The sequence below is a fragment of the Ictidomys tridecemlineatus genome, chromosome 6 (assembly GCF_052094955.1).
Source record: "Ictidomys tridecemlineatus isolate mIctTri1 chromosome 6, mIctTri1.hap1, whole genome shotgun sequence".
NCBI classification, from domain to species: Eukaryota; Metazoa; Chordata; class Mammalia; order Rodentia; family Sciuridae; genus Ictidomys; species Ictidomys tridecemlineatus.
This window is the reverse complement of record NC_135482.1, coordinates 93,716,336-93,743,737: the sequence shown is the minus strand read 5'-3', so window position 1 is coordinate 93,743,737 and position 27,402 is coordinate 93,716,336. Positions and strand designations below refer to the sequence as shown.

At 42.4% G+C, this 27,402-nt stretch overlaps 1 protein-coding gene across 1 annotated transcript in view; it reads right to left on the bottom strand.

Annotated features, from left to right (window-relative positions):
- Grin2b (glutamate ionotropic receptor NMDA type subunit 2B) overlaps positions 1 to 27,402 on the bottom strand; it is a 401,948-nt gene that overhangs the window by 48,302 nt on the left and 326,244 nt on the right. Inside the window, exons 7-9 of the mRNA XM_078015203.1 lie at positions 2,966 to 3,168; positions 2,009 to 2,180; positions 1,567 to 1,720 (exon numbers count right to left, since the gene is read on the bottom strand). Of these exons, the coding sequence (XP_077871329.1) occupies positions 1,567 to 1,720; positions 2,009 to 2,180; positions 2,966 to 3,168 (529 nt within the window). The remainder of the gene's footprint in view (positions 1 to 1,566; positions 1,721 to 2,008; positions 2,181 to 2,965; positions 3,169 to 27,402) is intronic.

Genomic DNA, 27,402 nt, shown 5'->3' with positions numbered 1-27,402 from the left:
TTTCTACTGTATGATTTTGCATCTTAACCTGCCTGCCACACTGGTTCCTGGGTTAGGGGTGGAATTCTGAGATGATCAAATGTGGATTAGAACACAGGCTCTGAAGGCTACATACTTGGACATAATCCTAGATCTGTCAGTTTTGGACTGAGAAACTTATGGAAAATTACTTAACCCTGTCTCAGATTCCATTTCCTAAGCCATAACATGGGTATAATTATAGTACCAATGAGTTATTATAACCAAACATGCATGATTAATACCTGGCACATCACATATTAGGTGTTGAATAAATTTTGTTTTCTCTTACCCTGCAACTAACTCTTTCTCATCTCCAAACACACAATACCACACTTTGCCTAACATTTTTGTCTTTCCAGGGCTATTTGGCTCTTCCAGTTCAGAAACGGTGGTTAGTGCTCTACTGGCGGGGTTAGAATTAGAGTGTACTTTGTTTTTATCTTTTAATGTTCCAATCTCCTCAAATTGGAAAAATGCAAATAAATTGTCTCCAGAAGCCATGAGAATTAATGCATATGCTGTGTATTATCTAATAACATTGCACATATAACCAGCAGAGTCAGAATTTGCTCCACTACAAATAAGAAGATTAGCTAAGAAACTTCAATGATTTATATAAAATCTATGGAACCTATAATTCTACTTAGTGTTACATTAATTGAGTTAATTCTTTTTTGGATAGAGCTTAAAGAAATGACAGTCACTGTCTATTCAATTCTCCTCCTTTTAAATATGTTCACATCTCTTGGAGTGATTGTGACTTGACCAAGGGCTTACAACTTGTTTAGGACCAAACCAGGCTCCTGTCTTCTAGTCCAATGTTCTGTTTCAAGGTGACATTTAACTTCCCACCCCCTTGCTCCACAGCCCCTGCAAAAATTATGGGATATGAGCTCACCAAGGACCTCATATAATTGAAAACTTGGCCTTATCTCACCTAGTCTTATATCACATCTAAGGCTTTTGACAGTTAAGTGCTGCTGGAGGGTGGGGAAGTAGAGAATGATAAGGGGAAGGCTGGGTTGGGGTGGGAGGAAGCATCAGATCAGTTCTGGCTGAAAAAAGCCTCAGAAAATTCATGTGACAACAGAAAACCTTTTTTTGGTAGCACTGAGCTCAATTCTTGAAGATAATTAAAAATAAATAGGTATTTCAATGATAACCAGAATTAGAAATTTTTAGAGCAGGAAGCAGCCTCAGAGAGAGGCTAGCTGAAGTGCCTTCTATGGCTAAGGAAACTGAGTCCCAGGAGGGAGCAAATTTGCTCAAGGTCAGATGGTGACTACATGATAAGAAAAGGACTCCTATGGAGGCCTCTGATGACCAATGCAGGAGTGTTTCCTTAGGAAGCAGCATTATGCCTTTCTATTATTCTGGGTGTCTTCAGCTTTCAGGTTTGAGAATCATCAATTTTGATGTCCTCAAAATGAAGTCCCCAGATGAGTTTCCTATTAGGAAACCAACTCCCGACTGAGAGAACCTGGCCATGTGCTCCTCCAACTATTCCTTATTCCAATTCCTGTCACCAGCAAACACATCATTTACCTAAGAAGGCAGAAGGTGAGACAGTCCCATTGCTGCGTGACACCATGACACTGATGCCAGTCTCTATGAAGGGTACAGAGAAGTCAACCACCTCTGACCGCTCCTCATTGATGGTGAGCGATCCCACTGCCATGTAGGCCCTCTTCATGACCACCTGAGGAGAAAGACACCAAGTTCTGGTTAGAATACCCAGGAAGGCAAGGGCCACTTTGAGGGAAATACTCACGGCCCATCAGTGAATTTCTTCTTACAGTGGGAACAGTGCATTCTCTTTACCACTTCATATTTTACAAAATTCATAAAATGAGCCCTTATATGTGTAATAAGAATTGTAATGCATTCCATTGTCGTGTATTTAAAAAATAAAATCGATTAAAAAAAAGTGTTTCCATGAAATAAAATTAATGAAAAATGGAATTGGCCCTTACTTTCGGACACTCACCTCTCCAATCATACCATTCCAGGTGCCGTTGATTTTCTTCCCATGCTTGCCATTGGTGACCAGGTAAAGGTCATAGGTGAACTTCACAGATTTAGAAATTTTCTTAAGGATGTCGATACAGAACCCCTTGCAGCATTTTTTGATGTATCCTGGCTCCTCATCTGTTTTATTCCTAGCCAGTTAAAGAAACGAAAAACAAAAGCAAGGTTTTGTACAAGAAGCACAGTATTATTCTTTGTCATTAAAACTCCAATTCTAAAGCAGGTCACCCTTCACAGCACAATTTATATCAAACCTGAGTGAGGAAATAAACCAGATCCCAGAACTGCAATATTCTCATTATCTCATTACATTGGGCCGTGCTTTCTCACAAATTTTAATGTTCCTTTGAAGTACAATACACATCAGGAAAGAGTACATATCCTTAGGGCTCAGTTCTGTGAATTTTCATACACCAAATTCACCCTTTCAGCCAGCTCCTGAATCCAGGTACAGAAAAGTTACCACTAAAAGGCTTCTTTTTCTCCCTTCCAGGCACTTCCTACCCTCACCAAAGAAAACCATTATCCTGACTCGTAACAACATAGATTAGTTTGACCTATTTTCAGAAATGGTTCTAAATATCAAAATTTGGGGATATGGTGGCCCAAGAAAATATAGTTCAATACCAAGAATAAACCTAAATCTTTATAACCTTGAGATCCCAGGCACTGAGGTCAGGAAAGGCCAAAGAACCTTAGCATGCCTAGCAGTCATTCTCTCAGGTTATGATTTGGACAGAACCAGACATCAGACCACAGGGCTGCCAGCAATTCAACAGTTCATTAGCAGCTGAAAATTGGACATGGTGCCCAATTCATTCCTTGCTGCAGGTCCCAGGCCTGCCAGGTGCTAAGAACTGCAAAAAAATTTGACTCTCTCATGCTACCCACAGCCACTGGGGGGAAGGTGCCATACTCAGAGATTATGCGTTTTTGGCAGGGGACTGTGTTCCTCATGCAGGTTCCACTTAGAGGGTCCACACTTTCCACAATGACAAATGGAGCCTCCTCCAGCGTCACAATGCTTAGGTGGTCATCCTCTTGCTCTTCGGTCTCGGGACACATTCGGGGCCACACATAGTATTTCATCTGCAGGGACTTGTCTTTCCACTTCCCCACCTGTACATGGATAAAGAAAAGACTCAGAAACCACTGGCCATGACATATACAGTTTCCCGCAGCACTGTCTGAATCTTCCCAGGAAGCTGTTCAATGAAGGCAAACAGATTTAAGCATTGTATGTAATGGAGAGAATCCCTTTTAAACCAAATGTTCAAAAGGAGACTACTGTGTCCCAAACCAAGAAAGGCAATACATTCATTGACTCACCCACTTACCAAACATTAAATAAGGACCCACTATGTGGTGGGTACCCTGCTAAGCCCCATAACTCAAAACAGCATCATTCTGTCCTTTATCAAGCTCATATTGAATGAAGGAGTAAGAAATGTAAATAACTGTTTACAACACTGTATGGTGAATAATAAAACTGAAGCCTGTACCAAGTGCAGGGAGCATGCCAATTTTCTGGATTGTGTGGCTGTCAGTTTTTTTTTTTTCTTTAAACTTAACCATAATAAAGAACATGATAGTGAGAGTAGAAAAGAGTGTTGGAAAGGTCAACAGAGTGACAGTAGCAAATGAGCTGGCAGAATGTGTTTTGGTTTGTAATGGAGGTCCAGTGACGAACTGTGCAGAAAACTAGATAAATCTGAACTGGAATAAAATGATAAGTTGGGATGAAAGAATATAGACACAGCTCACTTGAAGAAGGGAATATGGTTGGGCTGGTGATAATCTCATGGGTCAATGCAGAAATGCATTGGTATGAATCACATGGGTCTCTCTGTGAGCTGCCACATATGGCCACACAGGCTGTATGCTGTATAACCAGGAGTACCATTCTTGTGACTCTAAAGTGAAGGGTGGATGTCCCCCAAATCATGCACATGGTGATCCTGCTGCTAGTCATAATTAAATGAATGGTTCAGTTTTGAGAGCCATTCATTCCTATTGTACAATAGAATCCACATGACTTTGTTGTACGTTCTTGTTCTCGCTGTACCATTGAGTTTAATGGAGAACGAGGGAACACTTTTAAATTTTTTCTATAACTAGCATCTTCAATTATCACCAGAATTAGGAATCACAAGTCCCTTCATTTTTCCAACCTATGTTTTCCTCTGTGCAGAATGCAAAAAAAAAAAAAAAAAAAGGTGAGGTACCAGAATTACAAACTACTTAGTTTATTTAACTACAGAAATCAATAAGAAGCAACGAATTGACAGCACTTCTTAAATTTTCAAGTGAATAGGCATGGATTTCTCTATAAATGCAAAACTCCAACTCCTTCTTTTGTTTCTGCTTTTGTCTGCACTTAGGTTTCTACCTGACACCTTCTCAGGTGTGGTTAGCTCCTCTCTCCAGTTTGTCCCATGACATGATGATTTCCATATTCAAATTAGGCCTGAGTAGCCACTACCTTGTTTTATTGCATTGTTACAACATGGACAGTGATTGAGTGTCCTGGGTTGCCCTGTTTGGCACCTGCATAGTTTTTCTCTGGCATTAACCCTGGTATGGATTGGTTTTCATCCAACTGTGTAAATGAAATTTTGCTTCTTTGTTCAGAATTATGCACTGAACCAAATGTTTGGCTTTTCTTTATATATACAGCTGCAACTTACCCTACAATGGGGTTATGTTTCATTAAGCTCATCATTAAATTGAAAATATCATAAGTTGAGAATGCATTTAATACCCCTAACCTACAGATTATCAGAGTTTAGCAGTACAGCAGGCTGCAGGGTCAGTTCTCCTTGTGATTCTTGTGGCTGCCTGGGAGTTGCAGGTCCCTGCCACTACCCAGTTGAATGAAAATATTGTACACATATTGCTAGCCCTGAAAGAGATCCTAAATGGTTTCCATTGAATGTACTCTGCTTTTGTACCATCATAAAGTCGAAAATCCATAAGTCAAGCCAACAGAAATGGTAAGGTAGGGATTCCCCGTGTAGTCTTCTTTGTACTGTTGATCTTGCTTTGTTCCCTGTTTTTCCTTCTATTGCTAAGACTACTTATTTCTAAAGAAGAAATTTCCAAATGGCTTCTGAGACACATGCAGATATTAATGCCCTCTTCCAGTGGAGCTCGGCAGAGAGGAGACCCACCCTGGGATCCATGATGTTGGTTCACCTCCATTCCCAAGGAACCATATCTGCCCCTGTGGCCAAACCAGTAATATATTCTGCGTGTTCAACAATGTAAAAAAAACCTTAGCAAGCCCTAAACTAGTATTTTATTTTATTTTTAATTCTCCTCACATTGGCTTACCAGTAACTTTTGATACTTTTTTCCCCTTTTAAATCCAAATTTATTTTTCTGCCTTCATTGTTACCAGCCTAGCCCAGAGTAAGTGGTCTAGCATCCCATTCTGGAATTATCTGAGAAAGATGCCAAATTACACAAGGTTCCCCCAGAGTCCATCGTGATTTGCTGCCAGATGACTTTCTGAAAACACAACTTTGTCATTGTACAGTTTATATTCAAACTTTTCAATGATCTCTCACTGCTCTCAGCTGTGCAGCCATTTCACCTGGATGATCCAGGTCTGTGCATTGGGCCTTATCTACCTTGATATCACTATTTTAATTCATGAATCTTTTGTTCAACTCAGATGTTGTTGGTATTACAAACTAACACGGGTTAGTCAAGAACACACTGCAACATTCTAGCTGCCGTTTATTTTCTAATAGACTATCTACAGAGAAAAGATTTTGCAAACAGCATTTTGGGAAAGTTTCTCCTGTCATTCTTGTGAACAAGATGAACTACAACATGGACTATTGAATACTTTCATAGGTTGGAAAAGAGTTTCAAAATCTACATCCAAAAAGAAAAAAAAAGATTGTTTAATGAACCAAGGCCAACATGAAAAGAGGTCTTTAGTGACAACGTAAGGAGATACCATTCTTAGAAGTGGCCTGTTAGTGTTTTGTAGGACAAAATAGAATCATGCTCACAAAATTGCAGACAACACAAAGTTAGAGGGGATATAAAATATAATGTATTGCTGAAGCAAGTTTGGGAGAGATACTAATTAACTGGAATAATGGACTGAACCAAATGGAATAAAATTTATCAGTATTTGTGCTTAAAGAATAGCATTTAGATTTTTAAAAACACAATTGCACAATCCTGACAAGGAGATATTTCAATCAACAACAGCCTATGAAAGCTATTACAATAACCAAATGGTGTATTTATAGACAGAGTTTAGAGCATGGGGTGAAGGGAGGGCACAGGTGATTCTACCCTACTCTGTTTTCATCATATCACAGCAGGAAAACTAGGTTCTCATCCCATAATTCTGTGATCTACAGATGCTTATTAGATACACCATTCTCATTTCCTCAACAATAACTGTTCACACAGTTCTCTTCTAGTGCATTCTTTCCCAACTTACAACCAAGTTAGCTGGATCATATCTTTGCTTCATATCCATTCAGGCCAATCAGCAATGACTGCACACCAACACTGTGCTGGGCACTGGGCTGAGTGCTAGAGATAACAATACCAGGTAACATTTAGTGAGCACTTAGATGTGCTAGGCACTGAACTTGTCCAGTGATCTCATTAATCACCATACCTCTGAGACAGAATCCCAATTAATGTCTCATTTCTACAGAGGGTTTTGTCAGCTTTTGCGAGATCTCAAGATAAGTGGGTACTGAGCACAACAATGTCAGAATTTGAAACTGAGAGCCTGACTCCAGAGCTTGGGCAACACCTACTTTGCTGCCCTGCTTCTCCGACAATGAAGGAGGAAGATGTGGCCACATCCTTCCAGCACAGACTAGATGGGAAAGACACTGTCTATTGACAATAATATCAAGTTAGGCTTAAGGTAATCACCCTCATATAAGGAATAGACCAGGACTTTGGCATTCAGAGTAGAAGTCATCACTACTGAAAAGATTAGGGAAAAGCCTCACAGAGACCCTTATCTTTGGGCTGGGCCTTGAAATTTCAGTGGTAACTCCTTAGGGGAAGTTCTTTATCCACTGCATTAGCTTGGTTCTCCTTCTCCTTAAAGACTGCTCACTCAAGTCAGATAATCTTTAACAGTCTTGGCAGCCAACTGGATTGTGCTCAACCCTCCCCAAGTCCTTGTTCAATGGTGTTGGGTTGGTAGCTTGGAAGTGCTCAGCACCTTAAAATTGGCAAACAATAGAGGTCCATCAGGGCTTCCTCTGTCCAATTCACTCCCAGTTGTTAAGCTTTTATCAGCTTGCCACTGCCCAGAACAGCCAAACCACCTTCTATAATGATTTTTAAAAAAATTTCTAGGTGACTTGTTTTCTAAATGAAATTCTAAATGTGTCTCTAAGTATTCCAGAGGTGGTGGATAAATTTCTAAGTCCCTTATTCTCAGTTTATATATGTGTAAAAATGGGTGGGTGGGTTTCTCCAGTGCTTTTCCACATAATTTCCTAACACCATGATCCCTTCAGGACAGGGGCTTGTGATAGCCCTTCTACAGGTGAGACCCTAGGGAAGAAGGTCTCCTATGGTCACTTCCTTAAGAAAGGAAAAGATTCATTTGTCTTAGGCCATGATTCTTTTTTTCCTCAAGGATGATTTCCATGAGAGGGTACGTTAACAAATTCATGGAAAACTGAAAAGAGAAACTTTCGGGGGGAAAAAATAAAATCTACTATGAATAGATAGATTCATGGTACCAATACACAGGACTCATATTAGTGGAAATACTGAGATATTTACCTCCAATTCTGTCCACCCCCCCAACCCCTGCCACTTTTTTTTTCCTTTTCCTTTTCCTTTTTTTTCTTTCTTTCTTTTTTAAAATTCACTTTATTTTTTGGTGCTGGGGATCAAAACCAGAACCTTGTGCATTTTAGGCAAGCTTCTCCTCAGATTCAACATAGAGCAAGGCAGATTATAATTGATAAATGATTGAAATTAGATTTTAAAAGGGACATATTTATGTAGAAAAACGAGATGTTTCAAGCAATTCTTTCTTCATGGAGGAGGAAATATGATGAAAATATCATAAATGGAAAAGTTTGGAAGAGCAATGAACAATAGTAAATAAATAAAAAAAAGAGGCCCGAGACTCTGAGAGGAAAAGTGTTGAATGCTTGTCTCAAGAGTCTGAAATGGCATGAAATGCAGAGAGTAGTAGGAAATGAGGTTAACAGCAGATATTTTAGAGACAATCTAGTGTGAAAAATGGAAAAAAGAATTTATAGTCAGGATTAAAATATAATCAGGAAAAAATAAAACCTTAAAAAATAATGAAGAAAGGGTCTGTAAAGCACTCTGCATTCCCTGGAGACAAACACTAAACAAACATCATTACCTCAAGCACATTTAACAGAAACATCTGTCTATAAAAAAATTCAGTTATCTGCCATTTGAACATTTGAAAGGATCTCTTGAGGATTGAAATCATCCTTCTCAAGAGAGAGAAAAAAAGTCTTGGCTTAGTTTTCTCTGAAAAACACAATCATGTTTTAGGGTTCTGGTTTGATTCTCCTGATATAGGCTGAGCACCTGTTCAGCTGGGAAGTTCTCCTTGGAAGCACATTTAGTGGCCCATGAGCCTCCTCTTATGAAAATTCTGGGGAACCAATCTGTGGTGATTTTAAACTTCAAAGTCCTCTTTTTGCTAACAGATCTCCATTACCACCAGTGAAACTGACATCAATTAGCACCCTGATAAGGCCATGCAAAAAGACCACAGGGACCCTGTTCCTCTCTGAAAGCTCTTGAGTTTGTCCCTTTGCCACAAACAGTGAAGGTGCACAGCAGAATGATCATGTCATTGTGGGGAAGGGAGAGGGGACCCTGGGAGAGTGGTCATGTCATTGTGGGGAGGGGATGGGGACCTGGGCAGGCATCACAGCTGCAGCAGTCCTTGCACAGATAAGCAAAGGACATCAGTCTCCCCGGGCTGCCTCTCTCATCTGCACAGAAAGTCATTTTTTAAGATCCTGCAACAAAAGCACTTATTAGAGCCTCTTTAGGCGTCAAAGGTTATTTTTCAAAAATCAAAGCGTTTTTGTTTCTTGCTCGAGATGACATCTGGATCTAACACAAAACACTTGCTGCTTATTTTAAGCCTTCATCTGACTTTTAAAATGCAAAATTTAAAGCTACATGTTATTTCCCTGAGCAAGCTGAAGGGACAGGCAGAGTCTCTGCAAGGCAGCAGAATGCTGCATTCCTTTTTTTTTTCCCCCCAAAGAGGTGTTGAAGCCAGTGACTGCTCCCAGCCACATGTTGATGCAGTCTGAGATTTCTTTCTAGTGGCAGAAATCTAAGGAAAAGAGTGCACTTGGGTTTCTCCACCCCTATAGCTACACATCTTAACTGTGAGGATTTTTAAAGTTTGAGTGAATGATAGTAGTTCATTTTGCTCAATCTTGATATTTCAGTATCCATCCCTTCCTTTCCCCTGTCCTTTGTAACCAAGTGAATGTTATAGTATATGGTCAGCTGTTTTCCAATAGCAATTCAAAATACAGAGACAGATGCAGAGGAGGGGATGTGTGTAGGTGAGCATGTGCGTGTGTGTTTCCCACATCAAATCATAATATACACACTTCTCTACCACTTGCTTTACCCACTTCATGATACAAGTTTTCTTTCAACTCATCAGACAACAGATCTCTTTTAAATAGCACCACAGCAGTTCAAAAAGATGAATGCACCTCAATTTCCTCAGCCATACCCCTACAGATTAATATTTGGGATATTTAAAAGAATAACCAAATATCTTGGTGCAGCCAAAGCATCAGTTTCTGGTTGTGAAACCAACAGAAGAAGAGGGTATGTATGTTTCTAAAATGTCCTTCATATCACTAGAATACACGTTGTCAGCAACTGGGATGGCTGTCAGCCAGCGACGCTTAAGAGGGCTCCTTGCTCACACATCCTCACCTGCTCCAACTTTTTTCAGTGTTAACTGTTTGCTGATCTAGGGGATGAAGAATGGGCTCTTCCAGGTCTAATTTTCATCTCCTCAATACACAGTGAGCTCAAGCACTTTCCCCACATCTGCTAGCCATTTAGATTTTCCTCTTTTACCCTCTAGTCACATTCTCTACCCACTCTCAATAGCACTGTTTGTCTTTCTTATCTATTGGTGGGAAACAGTTCCTGGTATAGTGTCATTGTAATCCTTTATCAGTCAGACATGCTGGAAATATTGCTTTGCTTCTGACTCTTTGGGTCTTCTTTTTTTTTTTTTTCCAATGCACAAGATTTTATTTGCCCTTTTAAAAGAGACTTTGGTTTTCAATCCTACTTTAAAAAGAAATCTAACCCATTCTTGAAATGCCCTGCTTTAGTCTTTCTTTGGATACTTTTGCATGTAGCATTTTCCCTTCCTTGTGTTTGAGAGATGCTGTGCTCTGTCTGTTCAACACAAGCTTTCCTCTCTTTACCCATTCCCTGGCCTAAAGGCATTCCAGAGAATGCTCTGCACCCCTCTTGGCCCTTCTCAGGCATCACCACTTCCCTAATACAATTCCTGCTCACCCAAGCCCAGAAATAAGTCTGTTATTTAATCTTCCTTAACAATATTGTGGGTCAATCTCTCTCTTTGACTATCATATTAAAATGTTAGTTTTATTCTGATATGCAAATCTACATCTCCAAATGGGTTTTTAAGTGCCTCAAGGGCAAGGACTATATTATTTTACCTCTTTTTGTCCCTTGTGCTGGTTTATACAGGTGTGTTCTCAGTTACTGACTCATGTCACTGGGGAAAAATACATTAGCCTCTCCACAAAGTCTCTGCTGCGTATCACCCCAGTGTTCTTCCATGGGAAGGATGGAAGGGGGAAATGTTGTACCCCAGGCACCTCCTTCATTCTGTTTGTCTTCGGCCTTCCTGATGGTGAAGTTGCCCTGCATAGACCCAGTTCTGCATGAATTGCTGTAAGTATAATGGCACAATCTGCCGCAGTGAATATCTAACAAGGCCACGGGCACAGCTTGACGCTCCTTCTCCTAATCATTTGCACACTCAGTGACGTTTAGGTTTAGAACTCTAGCGGCTGAAAAATGTGTTTGAAAACAATTTCCATATTTAAATTTGATCCATGACTGCTTCTGGCCTATTTCATCACTAAACTGGGGACCCGCAGCTCTGGCACTACTCCGAAGGGAGGCCCACCGGCCATGCTTGCCAGGACCTGTGTGGCTCTCCAAATGACATGGAGACCTCAATTGTCATTTCAGACCTCAGATGCTGACCCCTGCCTCTCTGAGAGCTGGGGGTTCCCTGGAGAGCTGTGCACAGCCACTGCTGCTGCTGGCCACTGCCCGCTGGGTAACCCCTGTTCTCCACTCATCCCTCCCTTGGCGTCTCCTGCTCGGGAGAGGGAGGAATGGGACAGTGCCGGTGAGAGAGTAGAATCAGGTGCTAGGAACAAAAGTTGTTGATTCCCTTGGCACCAGACAGCAATTATGGTCATTTCAGATAACACCATCAACAGAGATGCGATAATATCAGAGTAATTATAGCTATTATGGACCAGGCCCAGCGCCAGGCAATTCTCAGAGAGTTTGTATCATTTAATTGTCACTAATTCCCCCCAAAGTAGGTATTGTTAGTTGTTCACAATGTAGACTAAAAACCTTGAACCTTGTTGAGGGATCTGGGTTTTACCCTTGATCTATTCAGCTCTAGAAGCCCATGTCTCCTTCACCAATGCCATGTTGCCAAGAATGAGGGGGAGAGTCTATTTCAGCCCTGGAGCCTCCTATCCTCGTGGTGGTGTCTAAAAGGTTCATGGCAAGTGGCAACTAAAATGCAGGGTGGGGCCCACAGGCAGAGTGGTAGCAGGTAGCAATAGGAGGCAGGGTGCTGACAAGCTGTGCAAACTTGGAGGCTTATTTAGCCTCTCCATGCCCAGCTCATATTTTATGCAAGTATTTGTTATTTCTCTCATCTCTTATTTTACTATGACTACTATAATAAACAATAATAGTGCAGCTCCTAAATGGGCATGACTTTCTCCAAGTGGCAAGGGGAAAACACTAAATAAGCTCTGACTTCTCAAACTTTTAACTCAATTTGTTTCATCATGTCAGGATATTCCATGCAATTCTTTTAGTTTCATTCAATATTTTCATTTCACTGTAAGTAGAATCAGAAGTCACAGAAATAAAAATGCTCCTACCCTTCTGTATTTACGAAAGGCCTTGAATAAGAAGAATCCCACTGAGCCAGGTGCTGCTTCTCATGAACCTCTCCCTGGGACAAGGTAGATTTTTTTTTTTTTAGAAGGACATGGATTCCTTTATGTAACAGCTTTCTGTAAACTGTTTGCTGAACAGACTCACATAGGATGAGAGAATCAACATGTTTTCCTAAAGTGTCTGTCTAATCAGTCTTGGTTCATGGGCTCAAAATTTCCCCAGCCTGGACTCCCATCTTCTGAAAGCCAATTCTGAGTCCCTTCTGGGGCCTATAGGAGCTTAGTTACTCGTGGCTGAGCTCTACCTTCTCCTACAGTGTGCCTTCTTCCCAAGAAAGACTCTCCTCTGTGGCACCTCAACTGGTCCTAAGCCATCCTCTGGGGCATGTAGGCCCTAGTAAGGTATCTCTCAAAGAACACCAAGGCTAGTCCCTCTCCCTCTGCATCAACTTCCCCCTACAGCACTTCACTGTGAATATGGACACCATGCTCAAGGCTGTGGCTTGCTTTGGAACAGCTCAGCAGAGATGCTCTCTGGCTGACTGATGGTTTATGGGTGGGCTTTAGGAATGCTGTCTTCATGTGCTTAAGGGACTGGGCCACCAGTTTCAGTCACTGACACTTCTTGTCATCAGGTTATCTTGTCATTACTCTCTACCTCGAACTTCAAATGACAGTTGTAAGGATAGAGCAGAAGTGTGTAGTGTCAGACCATTCTGACCCTTGAATTCCCGGATTCAAGTGTTGGCTTGGCAAGGTCTTTACTGGTATCTCTGCCTATATGTATGAAGCAGATGTATGTGTGCAGGTATGTATTCATTCACCACTCTACTTACTTTATTTTGATGTCATGTTAGTTAAGAAGTTAAGAGTATAGGCTTTAAAGTCAGAAAGGCCTATTTTGAATCTTGGCTTTGTCATTGTTGGCTCTGTTATATGAACTTCTAAATTCTGTGTTTCAAATGCCTACAGTTTGTTTAGCAATCATCCATCCCTGTTTCTCCCTTTTTACTCACCTTCTCTCCCTATCCCTTTTCTTAGTTCATTATCTCCTTTTCTTATGAACTTCTCCTTCCTCAACCCCAACCCTGTGGTCTTGCAGAGGTAGTCATGTGGTTACATCTTCTGGTCCAAATCCTGACCCCACTCACAGGTGAGTGGTTGAGGGGTGGGGCACCTGATTGGCTGGGTCAAATCCTTGGAATTTCTGGCCTTAAGTCTAAGAAGAGTGTCAATTTTGAACTATCATTTCAGTAGCATAAGCTATATTTGTAAAATTCAGAAGCTCTGGTCCACCATGTTTTGTAGCCTCCAGAGAAACTGGTCTATGGAGAGAAAGATGAACAAAGCCAGGGGCAGTAAAAAAGTAACTACAAATGATAGAGGGATGAAAATATCTAACAGCATAAAAGTCCTGGTTTATAGCTCATCTGGAAGTTTAACCCCATTCCTGTGATGATTTCTGTTGAGACAATGCAGTAATCTTATGATAAATTTGTCTTTTGCTTAAGCTAGTTCAAGTTGCATGTCTATTCTTCATAACAAAAACAGTCCTCCTAACGAACTGTTTACCTCTTCTATAAATAGCAATAGATAAAAACTATAACTATCTTTGTGGGGCTTTGGGGAAGATGAAGTGAAATAACATCCATAAAGTTCTTTGCAGAATGCCTGGAACATGGTGGGCATGGAGTAACTGACAGTAGCTGTGTTGGTAGTAGTGGTTATTTACCATCATCAATTTTCAGTGAATATCACAGGAGCCAAGAAATAGATTGGCTGACCAGTGACAGACAGATTCTACAGTCATTTCTAAACAAGCTCCTCCTTGCATGGGGCCAAAAGGAGAAACAGGAGGCCTCCCCTCCAGCTCTCAATCTCGGGCTTAGGCAGAGCCAACCAACTAGAGTTCCTGTTGGACTGATAGTGACTTGTGAATGCATCCTCTACCTGGTCCCCGGGCCTTATGGGGGTTGTTTGGACAGTCACAGAGTCTGCAGCTGCAGCCAATCTCACTCAGCAGGTCATCTGGCATCTCTCACTACCTGGCCCACAGGCCAAACCTGGCTGCCAATTCTGGTCATTTGCATGTCTTCTGTCTCTCCTTGTACTCTCTATGCATTCCTTCTGCAAACCCTTGTCCAGGATTAAGAACTCATAACCAGAAGGTTCTTCTTTGACTCCTACCTAGGGGTTCCACAGCCAAGCAAGTGACAACAATGGGATCTGAGTCCAGGCAGTCTGACATCAAAGGTTTTGCTTTTTGCCACCCTATAAGCTACCTCAAATATTAGATAAGGTGCAATATAATGCAGAGGACAGTTTAAGAAGTGTAATAATGATGCCCAATGCATGGCGCTGATTCAGAATCGTCTACCTGCCCTCTTCTCCTTAGGAGCTCTGTGTCTCTGGGATCTGCCAAATCACTGGAAGCTCAAGGGGTCCAAAGCAGCAGGGGGATGCAAGCCATCAAGAAGAAACAGTGCCACCATCCAGAAGGCACCATGTCATGGAAGAGCTATGAGAGTCGGAGGTGACCATACTGCTTTTTATACAATGCGTACTGGACTATGTCCCCGCCCCCCGCCCCGCCCTGCTCTGCTGATCTGTCTCAGCACACCTTTCATGACCCTCCTCTGAATTTTAAATGTTTTCCACATGTTTAAAGAAAAGGTTACTTGAAAATATGCGGACATCTGCCCATAAATCTTAGACACACTCAACTAGCATCTCTCTCAAGTATATCTCAGGACACTAATGAAAAGGGATGCAAATTTTTGTACATTTAATAAACCACCAAACCAGCAAAATCAGGTTCTCATGCAAATTTTTAAGAGCTAGAAAAAAATATCTGGACTGGAGCAGGACCTCATCAGATGAGTCTGCAGAGAGCTGTTTTTATCACCGCAGGGTGCTCATACGGAAGTGTCAAACAGAAAGTAATAGGAAGGATTCTGGAAAAGGGACATATTGCATAAGTAGAATGACAATGCTTTCCAGACCACACATCTGAATGTAAACACTGATAATTATGAATGTGCTTTCTGGGGCAATGAAGCAGCATCGCAGCAAGTGTGATCATCCAGGAAATCTAAGACAGAAGGTTGTGAATGCGTATGAAAAGAAACAAGGCAAACACACAGAAAAGACACGTAAAATTACTGAGGCGCTAAGGGAGCACAAATGTAAGAGGGCAAAGTCATTAAAAATACATTCTAATTTTAGAAGATGAGACCATAGAGACCAGAAAAAAAAATCGTGAGAGATGTGTGTTCAAGAAGGTACTCGCTGTTCTCTTTAAGTTACCTTGACAGATTATGGAAGAGTTTTCTCACACCTCACATCTCAGTAAGGCCATCAAAACAGGACTAAATCCCAGAAAACAACATCCACTCTAAGATTTTCCAGGGCCTACCAACCCTCCTTGTCAATTTTGTGGACAAGTGTTAGGTGTGTAGAAAATAGTTTTTCCCAGGTAATCTAGACTACAGGATCCTGAGGGTATCCAAGGTCACTCCATCTCTGGTTGAAATGCCTCTTCCAGGTTTGGAGGGTGGACATACTCAGGCACTGCATCTTGCCTGGATTTGTGGGTTGTTCTTGCTTTCCCTACCTTGCCTTATCCTTCTTCAGTTCATCCTCCAGTCCGTATCCAGCGGGATCTCTCTAAAGGGCAGAGTTGACCCCATCCTTTCCCCTCTCACAGACTGTCAGTGCCTCCTTACTCAGCTACAGAACGATATCTAACCTCCTTGGGAAAATACACATTTGTTCCCTACCTTTTCTCCTTTCTCTTTCCCCTTCCCCTTTTTTCCTTCTCCTCCTCCTCCATCCACATTTCCCCCCATTCTTTTTTTCTCCTCCTCCTCCATCTCCTCTCTCCCTGCTCCCCCCCCCCCGTATTTTTGACTTATCTCTTCAGGATTTCTAGCCTCTACTTTTTATTTAATAACCACCTACCATGCTTCCTTCTTACCTGAATGTCTTTTCTTATGCTGGAATCCTCTATTTTAAGTCCCTGAATCAATCAATCCTTAGAAATTAGCTCAGGAAGTATCTGCACCAATAAGCCTTTGCTCCCCACCTCCCCAGATGGGATCAAGTGGGGAGGTAGCCTTCCCTGGCTCTTCCAAACTAGCGAGTGCACATCTCGATCTCTGAACTTGCCATGGTGTGTTCTATTTAATTGCTTATGTCTCCTCCGGTAAACTATGAGAGTCCTTAATGGCAAGGACTGAATATTTCTTTCTTATATCCCTAATGCCTAACATAGGAATATCAGCACAGTCAGCATGAAAAAATGTTCGTTGGACAAATGAGTGAACATGATTTCAAAAGTGGAACCTTCTGATGCCCTTGTGTAATCCCTTGCCACACTGACTTTTTGAGTTTGGCTTTGTGACTTGCTTTGGCTAATAGGATATCAAAAAACATGACACATGGAGAGATTTGATGGGTGACAGTGCAATGGGCCTTGTTCTCTGGGAATGTTGCTGACGCTGCTGAACATGCCTGGGCTGGCTGCCTGGAGCCGGGGAACATGCAGGAGGAGGCCCAGCTGAAAACGGGTGCCAACAGTCAGACACACAGTGAGGCTCGTTTGATCATTCGGCTTTGGCTGAGCCATCAGCCAGATGAGCGTCCCTGTGGTACTGCCCCCAAACTACTCAGCTTACCCAACTCAAACGGCCGACCCAATGAAGGCTGAGCAAAAAGAAAATTTGGTGGTTGTTTCAGGCCACCAAATTTTGTGTTGGTTGCTACACAGCAGAGACGACTGAAATAACTGAGGAAATGGCTGCACGGCTGAGGCAAAACCAAGGAAGGAGAGGAGGACCAGGAAGAGAATTCGAGACAAAACAGCACAAAGTTCTTCAAGAGCTCTTTAACGTAAATAAGTACAGCGCTGATGTAAGTCCTTAATTGTTGAAATGGTGCTCAACATAGAGTTGGAAGTCTGAGATTTCAGGTGCAGCCCTATCACAGACAAGCCCTGTGAATGTGACAGATCATTTAACCTCTGGGAATCTGAGTTGCTTTATCATCAAAATGGGGTGATCCACAGGTACATCTGCCTGACTCTCTCCTACCTCTACTACTCTTGCAAGGCTGATAGGGAATTAAACACATATCACCCAAAGTAAGCATGTTGAAATTAGTTAATAACTTTGGATTACAACATGTGTTAGTCAGCTTTTGTATCACTATGATCAAAATATCTGACAAGAACAACTTAGAGGAGGCAAAGTTTATTAGTGGACCCAGGTTTAAGAGGTCCCAGTTCAGATGGCTGACGCCACTGCTCTGGGCCCAAGGTGAGGCAGAACATCATGGAAAAATGATGTTTTTTCCTCCCAGTGGAGGAAAGCTGCTCAGCTCATGGTGGGGTCAGGAAACCAGGGCTGGGAAAGGGGCCACAGGGAGGATACTCCCTTCCAGGGCACACCCCAGCCACCTACCTTCTCTAGCCATGCCCTGCCTGCCTATAGTTACCACCCAGCAGTCCATTCAAGGTCTTTTGTTGTTGTTGTAATTAATTATACATGACAGCAGAATGCATTTCGACTCATTGTACACAAATGAAGCACAGCTTTTCATTTCTCGTTGTACATGATGCAGAGTCACACCATTTCACCATTTGTACAATCATACCCACGCATAAGGTAATAATGTCTGCCTCATTCCACCATCTTCCCCACCTCCATCCCTCCTCCCCTTCCCGCCCTCCCCTCTACCCGATCCAAAGTCCCAGCAGTCCAGTTAAACTAGGATGGACTGATTAGGTTACAGTTCTCATGATTCAATCATTTCACTTCTGAACAGTCCTCCATTAACAGGAGCTTTGGGAAGATACCTCAAATCCAAACCATAATATAACACTAACACATACTTGAAGATGGACAAAAGCTGGTAGACTAGTAAGATGCAGTTAGACAGTGGACATGTTCCATGTATGACATAATGCTTCTTTAACAGGCGTTTCAACACCTGGAGTATCCATGGTTATCTTACCAGTTTCTTTTATTAGGTGTTATCTTATGCAATCCCCCATCCCCCAGTGCTTATAATCTAGTTTTATATCATTAACTGAAGGTCAGGAACCTATATGGTCTCAAAGCAAAAAGCTCAGGGCCAGGGGTAAGACACGGGCAGGCTCTGTCTCTGACTAGCTGAGAGATCCTGTCCCTTACTGAATCTCTAATTGTAAAATATGAAGGTAAAAATATTTGCCAAGAGTATGCCCGTGGAGGTTGGAGAAAGACGAATGTGATGATGTCGGTAGAAGTGGCTCGAAACTAGCGACTCCCTGCACAAAAGGCAAGGGGGAATGACTGCCCCATTCAGTAAAACACAACCAGAATTTGGAGGGTACCAGGGTGTTCTAGTCACTGGGCTATGTGGAAGGTTTTACAGGGGAAAAATGGGGAAACCCACATTTTGAGGTTTCAGGTAATTTGCCTTTGACCACATAATTAATAAACAGCTCATCTGGATTCAAATCCTTATCTACCTCATTCCAGTGCCTGGGCTTGCATAGTTCTGGGCAGCCTCCAAAAGAAACCTCTTCAGCCCATAGGAGAACAGAGTTATTGGCTAGGTAGTTGGCCATTAAGTAGGGTCACCAGCTTGTGGCTAAAGAAAAACAGATGATAAAAAAAGTGCTGGGGGAGAAAATGCCTGTTTACAAACACAGCTTAATTAATTAGTCAATTCAGATGAGGCAGAAGAGGCGGGTTTCCAGATGTCTGACAGGGAGAATTAATTAACAGAAAAGCAACAGTCCCCAGGCCTTGGGTTCATGTCCAGATCACACAGTGGAATTAAATTACTAAGTTGCCTCAGCACCCCTCACCTTACCAAAAGGGCCCTTCAACTTAAATCATTTAAAATGACAACTGAAACAGCTCCACCAACTAAAACTTCAAATGAAGTTCAGAAAAGAAGGTGAAGAAGATTTCCGTTTTTTTCCTCACTCAAGTCACAAAGAGCCAGAATAAAATTAAAGTTAGGTTCCTTCCCAGTAACACTTGGATTCCTAAAGGCAAATGAGATAGAAAATGTAGGTAACACTTTAATACCAACCAGGAAAAGTCACCACCTTGTTTCAGTTATCTGTAGGGGTGCAACGAACGTGTATTAGGGAAAGCCAAACTTCCAGATTGCTCCTTCATATTGCTTTAGAGGCTAAAGGACTGTTTAGGAAAGAGACAGAAATCCTGGTTGAGTCCCTTGTAAATAGAAAAATACATGTGAATCTGTAGGAATCATAACAAAACTGGATGGGGCCCATCCAGAATGATAAAGATGAGCCAATCTCAAATGAAACGTGTACTCTGGCAGCCCTTGTGCAACCTGATGAGTAAAGTCGCGTTCCGGGAATGGGTCCCTTCTCTGATGCCATAGGTAATGTTTCCTGGGGGTTCAAAAAGGGCTCCTGACTTGTTGCTGTTTCTATCAGTGAATGTCCATGCATTCTGCAGTTGTCTGGGAATTGTCCTCTGCTTAATTAAGCAGAGGAAGTTAATGAGGTATGAAGTGACTTCGTGCCACAGAGTAAATAGAATACAATGTGCATAGAGGGAAGGGTCGGGGCAAAGAGCCACGTGAATCTGGAGGGTTTGGGGCTCGGCAATGGGACAAAAGTACAGGGAGGCATTGGATGGGGAGGGAGAACATGACTGTAGACTGTTAGATCCCATAGTGACCTAGAGAACACAGCTGGTTTCCAAACGGGCTGCCTATCAGAACCACCAGTAATGCTATCAGAATGTTGGTTCCTCTGCCCTACCCCAGAGCAACAATTTTGGGATCTTTCGGCAGCATATAGTCTAAACAACATTATTATTTAAAATTTCCTCCAGGACTATTCATCTAGAGCAACCTCTTCATTTTGCTAGTGAGGAAACACAGGTTGAACATATCTGACCTGAAAATTCAAAATCTGAAGTCCTCCCAGATCTGAAACTTTCTGAGCACCAACATGGTTTTCAGATAAGGAATTCTCAACCTGTACATTGGGAGCTGCCAAAGGACAGATGGTGCCGGTCCATAGTATCAGGGGACATTGCACTGAGTTGCCCTGAGCAGCTGCCCTCCTTATTTATTTACAGCTTCCATCTGACCTGGTGGTAATATTTCTCTCACTGTTGGGATCCTTCACCTTGTGGGGCTGTTGCCTGACACCTGTTTGGAGCTTCCTTCATCAATGCAGACGGAGGCTGAAGAGTTTAGAGCAATCATCTCAGCACCCCTTGGGAACTTGTTAGTAGAAATGCAAATTCTCAGGCTTCGCTCCAGACACATTGAATCAGCACTGTGGGGGTGGAACCCAGAAATCTGGGTTTTAACAAGCCTCGTGCATGTTAACTTTTGAGAATCACCAGTTTACACATCATTTTTCTAAAATGGGGCTTTAAATTCATGGAGAAAATTAGATGGTAATGGTTGTGGGGTTCCTGAGGATACTGCCCCTGCAGCTGAGGCTGGAGGCTGGCAGGGTTTGCTGTGGAGTAACCCCAAACCTCAAGATATAACTCTTCCCCTTCTAGAATGAGGATTTTGATATTTACCATGCTCGCCTTCCTGACTCATGGCAAGCCGGGGGAAATAAAATGCCTTTTGTTTGCCCAAAGAGATTTGATGCCAAATTGATAAAATCCCATTTTTCTTTGCCCCTCAGAGAGGGCTTTTTAAGTATCCTGCCTGGTCTTAACTTCTATATTCCTATTGCCAACTCTTGATTATGTATCGTGAAGATAATTAGAAAGATGCATACAATAGTAAAAAAGATAATCACCACTTGATTTGACTTGCAAAATGTATTCACAACTCATACCCAGTCAGTAACACAAGCACCACCCTCAAACCCACCCCCACCTGGTTCTGATTCTCTCTTGGCTTCAGGCCCTTCTCAGCGCCTACGACACAGCTGCTGACAGGAGGAATGTGCCGAAATGATGGAAGAGCTGGGTCACAGTAGATAATCCATTTACAGATAATAAAAAATGTGTGTCACACTTCAGTGACCATGTCAGTTCTGAGCTGCTATACATACATAAGAGATCCTTCATACCCAGGATGGATTTCAAAGCAAAATGAAAAACCCATATGATGTAGCTATGTTCCTACTCAATTTTTAACTCACCCTAGAGTAAAAGGGAAAAATAAACTCTCTAACAAATATTTCCTAGTCACCTGTCCTGTGCCGGTCTTTGAGTGAGGTCCTGCAGGGAATGTAAAGCGGATACACAGATCCTGCTTTCAAGGAGCTTACAATCAAATGGAGATGAAATACACCTACTGAGAAAGAAGTTACAACACCCAGTGGAATACCTGTGGTAGGCTAACTGTTGTAAGAAATAGTCTGTGAAAATGTGTTAAAGTTGTAACACAAAAGAATTTCATTTCTAGCTCATGTAACCATGCTCAAATTGGCAGGGCAGCTTCCTCTATGCAGTCATTTGGGGACTCCTGCCAATGGAGATTCTGCCATCTTCAATACAAGGCTTCCAAGGTCCCTAGGTGGTGTCTGTGTTCCAGCTAGTGAGAGACAAAAGGAGCAGACTTGATAGTTGAGTTTGTGTGGGAAGATGTTATGGGCCAGGCCTGGAGGAGAGTGACACCCTCTCTTTTGCTCATGTGGCAATGGTGAGGCGTTAGTACCACGGTCACACCTAACTGTAAGAGAGGCTAGGAAATAGAGTCCATCTGTGTACTGGGAAGAAGGACAAGCTCTGGTGAAAGTTAGCAGTTTGGGCCATAGTAGGCTTTGGGGAGCCTAGTAATGAAATTCTTCATAGAAGCCCATCTGGTTCATTGTTTCTCATTCTTATATATGACTTTTGTAACTTCTGAAGATCTCATCATCTGAACTCATGGCTACTCCTTGGATTTTTTCCCTAGAGCTCTGTGCAGCATAGGACAGTACAGTCCCTTCCAAAGATGAATGTTATGGAGGGGAAGACCTTAGCAGGAGTGGGGCAGCGAACTTCAAATGATGGCTATCTTGACCTCTTTCTTCCTTCCTCTGGCCAATGACTCGTTTCTGAATGCCAATGCACAGGAACCACTTCAGTGTTGGCATTTGTAAGGAAGGGAGGGGTTTCATTCAGGTGCCAGGGCCAAGAGAGGGTCCAGGAAGGCAGGACACTAAACTGTTTTACTCAGCACAAGTGCCAGCTCTGGGGTCTGAGGGGATGTCAATGCTGAGAGGGGGTTTAAAAATACAGATTGTGGAAAAATATGGGGAGAAAATGCTCTTCACATGGAGAACAGATGATGGAACAAAGTCAGTTTGGAAATGGGGAGGATGATTTTCATTTGCTCCTGTTTTGTTTTTTGTTTTTTAAACAAGGGAGGGATTTCAACAGACTGCCTTTAAGAGTGCCCTCTGGGTAAAGAATGGATACTGACGTCCCTTCTCCCCCTCACTACCCTGCCACATCTGCAGTCACATCCCCTGCTGCTCTTCGGCAAAGAGGCTTTTCTGATTGGAATCAATGGGCACCCAGTGTCTGCAGTGCCTGTTAGAAAGAGCAGCCAAAAGTAGTGATGAGAAACAGAGTGGGAGCACAGAGGGTTAGCAAGTATGTGAGCGTGGGCTCTGACCGTGGTGCCTCATAACAGCTTCACTTAGGCAGTTAGCAGGAGAGAGGAGTCCAGTGTGTGCTGGATACCCACATGTTATGCTGGGAAGGGTAGTTCTTGTTCATTGACTCTTTCAACGAAGGCTACTGCACAACTGCTACGGTTTGAACATCCCCACCAAAATTTAATCTCCATTGTGAAGTAATACAAAGATGGAAACTTAATCCAACTATAATATTTAGAGGTGGGGCCTTTAGGAAGTAATTGCTGTTAAATGAGGCCATAGGGTGGGCCCTGATCCAATGGGACTATGGCTTTATAAGAAGAGGAGAGACCTGAGCCAAGAAACCAAATCCCTTTTACTATGTGATACCTGTGCCAGGACTCTGCAGAGAGTCACTACCAGCAATAAGGCAGATGCTTGATCTTGAAATGTCCAGCCTTCAGAAACTGTGAACCCAAACCTCTTCTCTTTATAAATTACCCAGTCTGTGGTATTCAGTCACAGTAACAGAAAAGGGACAACCACTAGTAGGAGACAGCTACTTTCCAGGTGCTGGAGATAGAGATGAAAAAGTAGTTCCTGTCCTCCAGAAGCTTACATTCTAGAGAGAAAGAAAGATAACAAGTGATAAAAGTCATGTGTCACTTAGCAATCGGGATACATTCTAAGAGATGTGTCATTAGGCAATCTCATTGCTGTGTGACCAACATAAATTGCACTTACACACACTAAGATGGCTGTGGTGTCACTAGGTAATATAATCTTATGGGACCACCATTGTATTTGTAGTCCATTGTTGAGTGTGATGTTGCCATGTAGTGTAGGACTGATCAGTAAAACATCAGCTAGATAGAGCTACTACTAAGATAAATAAAGGAGATGGGGGATGTAGCTGGGTGGTAAAGTGCTTGACAAGCATGTGTGCATGAGGCCCTGGATTCAATCCCCAGCACTAATAATAATAATAATAATAATAATAATAATAAATTAAGGGTGAGAAGGAAGATGATGTGTGATGGCATTTCTGCAGGGTAGTCAGGACATCTCTATAAAGATGTGACACTTGAGCAGAGATGATTAGGGTGAGAGTTTAATGATTATCTGAAGAAAGATTTCAGGCAGAAATTTCGGCAAGAGCAAAGATGTTTTGATGAGATGTTCCTTGGAGTGTTTAATAGCAAATTGGCCAGTAGAGCTGGAGTGGGGGCATCTGGGAGAGTGGCAGAAAATGAGCCTGGGAAGGTAGGGAGGAGATACCAAGGCCACAGGCCACAGGGAGGATTTGGATAGTCTGGGTTTGATGGAATGTCAATGCAGGTGACATGAGCTGCTAAGTTTTGAAGGGACTACATTGATGCTACATAGAGTACTGACCCCGGGGAGTAGGAGTAGATGTAGAGGACAAATGAGGAGGTGATGGGGCTTTGACTGTAATGATGGTAATACAGGAGGTGTGAATTGGCCAGTTTCAGGATATGTTTGGAAGGTAAAGAAACAAGATTTACTGATGAATTTGACATGGGGGGGTTGTTGAGTCAAGGATAACTCTGAGGTTTGGGGACTGAGCACCTGGGTGAATGGCAATCCTATTTACTGTGGCAGATCCTATACAGAAGAGGATTAGGCTGGGACCAGTGCAGACATTCATACCTGATGGACTAAGATAGTGCCCAGATCTGCTACTTAGGAACTATGCGACCTCAGGAAAGTTTTCTCTCTATCTGGGTTTCATCCCCTATGAAATGGGACTATTAATAACACCTTCCACATAGGGTTGTTATGGATATTAAATAAGTTAATGCCTTCAAAGCACTTAAAATAGCATCTGGACTACAGAGAGGCCTCAATTAATATTGACTAAAATGAAAACATGGAGGGTGGGGAGCAGATTTGTAAAGAAAACTGAGTTTGCTTGGAGATGAGGTAAGTTTGAGACTCCCATCATACCTCCTGGTAGAAATATCAGTAAGCAGGTAGGCATATGAGCCCAGGGTTCACATGAGAGTTACATATTGGACATGCAAATCTGGGAGATACTAATATGTAGACGATTTTGCAAGTCAAGGGATTGGATAGTATGTTAGTCGGCTTATGCATCACAGGGACCAAAATACCCAGCAAGAACATCTTAGATGAAATATGTCTTTGGGGCTCATTGGTTTCAGAGGTCTCAGTCCAATGATGGCTCATTCCATTGCTCTGGGTCCAAGATGAGGCAGAACATCATGGCAGAAGGGCCCAGCAGAGGAAAACTGCTCACCTCATGGCAGCCAGGAAGCAGGGGGGAGGGGGAAAGTATCCACAGAGAAGAACAACGCTTCCAGGCCATTCCCCCAGTGACCCACCTCCTCCAGCTACACCCCACCTGCCTACAGCTACCACCCAGGCCATTCAAACTAGAATGGACTGATTAGATCAGAACTCTCACACCCAACACCCAACACCCTTCTCCCCTTACTCCCACCTGGTGAACCAAACATGAAAGGACCAAATTTCACCTACTTACTAATACCCAGTACGTTGTTTCCCCCAACTCCAAGGGAGCTTAAGAGTTTAGGCCACACTGATGCTAAGGGTGCATGTCTGAGTGGCAAAGGGAATTTCAAGTAACAAGACTAGATTTCTCACTGAAGTGGAAAGGAAGGTTTCTACTCTTCAGAAAGACCTGCTGTCATTTCACCTCCCAATATTCCTGCATTGACTTGGGAGCTTTGGGGGATACCTCATATCCAAACCATAACAGATAGTATAATCTTGTCCTCATTGAGCAAACAGAGGCAACTGACAAGATATTACCTGAGTTCTGAAAGCTATAACGAAAAAAGAAGGCATGCAGGGTAGCCTGCCAGAAGAACTAACCTAGATTTGAGTAACTGATGTTTAAGTTCAACTCTGAAGAATGACCCTCGTCTCGTAATTATGCTCACTGCTCCCCTTTATGTATTTTTAGTCATAACACACATGGCCCACATTGAGTAGGTTAAAAAGTATGACGATGAAAAAAACAGAGTGACAATTTTTTTTTTTAAATATATGACAGCGGAATGCATTACATTCTGAAAAATAAAACAGAGTGAGAAAATTAATTATGCACCTGCACATATTTCCTTAAGAAAAATATCATTTGGTTTTCTCAAGTGAGATAATCTGTCACCAATAAAGTTTTGGCATCTACCAGCAAATGGAAATGTCACAATTTCCATACAGTTAAGTGTTGGCAGCAGGGAATAGTTCACGGCTTAGTCAGCATTTTCTCAAAATGATAATGATAATCACAGCACAAGACCTTCCCTAAGCTAACAAATTATTATCCTTCATAACCTCAGAGTAAACAGGACTTGATAAGAAAATGTACTAGTTTTCTTCCCTGCCAAGGACATTAGAGCTATAAAAATTAAGCAGCCTACTCAACACCCAAACCCTTCTCCCCTTACTCCCACCTGGTGAACCAAATATGAAAGGACCAAACTTTACCTACTTACTAATACCCAGTACATTGTTTCCCCCAACTCCAAGGGAGCTTAAGAGTTTAGGCCACACTGATGCTAAGGGTGCATGTCTGAATGGCAAAGGGAATTTCAAGTAACAAGACTAGATTTCTCACTGAAGTGGAAAGGAAGGTTTCTACTCTTCAGAAAGACCTGCTGTCATCTTTGCGCTGTCCCAGATGGTGAAAGTTATGCACTCGTTGACCTGAGCCAAAGATGAGGTACAAGAAAACACAGTGACAAACAAGGTCTGCTCAAAGAAACTGGCCAAAGGCTCATCTTCAATGGCTTGAAGCACACAGAGACAAGTTCCCAGACATGGAAAACTCCCCTGACCCTGTTCTCCATACAACACTTCACAAGATAAGTGAAAAAATGTCTTGTAACAGATTCTAAGGAGTTCCATAATTCCTATAAATGACATTCCTATTTTAAATCCTGTAGACTTAGTTTTTTTTTTCTTTTAATTTTCTGTAAGAAGTAACCAAGGTCAAGATTTGTCCACATATGTGCAGGCGGAAGGTTACTGGCAGAGACCACCACTGACAGCATAAAGTAAAACTAGGGAAAAGCTGAGTCCTGCTTCCAAGAGCTGGGCTTTCTAGTTCTTCGAGCCTAAGTCAAAAACACGTGAAGGTCTTTTTAACTTGCAAATTATATGTATCTCCAGTTAAATGAAAATCCATCCCATCTCTGTTCCGTCTCTCATTTCACAGTGGCTCTGTCTTAAAGATGCAAGCACCAGGTCACAGGCTTCAACAGTGAAGAAGTTCCTGGAGAATGAGGGTCAAGGAGGCTCCTGGGAAGTCATGTCATCCAGAGAACTGTGTACTCCTTGTGACCTCAGCACGGCAATCGCGACCTACTCCTGTATGTGGAAATGGAATGGGTCTGAATTTCCATTACTCCATTTATGACCTAATCACACTCTCCCTGACTCCCCCAGGGTAGAAAACCCATTGTGAGGACGAGACCTTCTCCAAGCCTTGTAGGCAAAAGGAACTGGAAGAGGACATTCATGGAATGACTGCTGTCTCAGGTC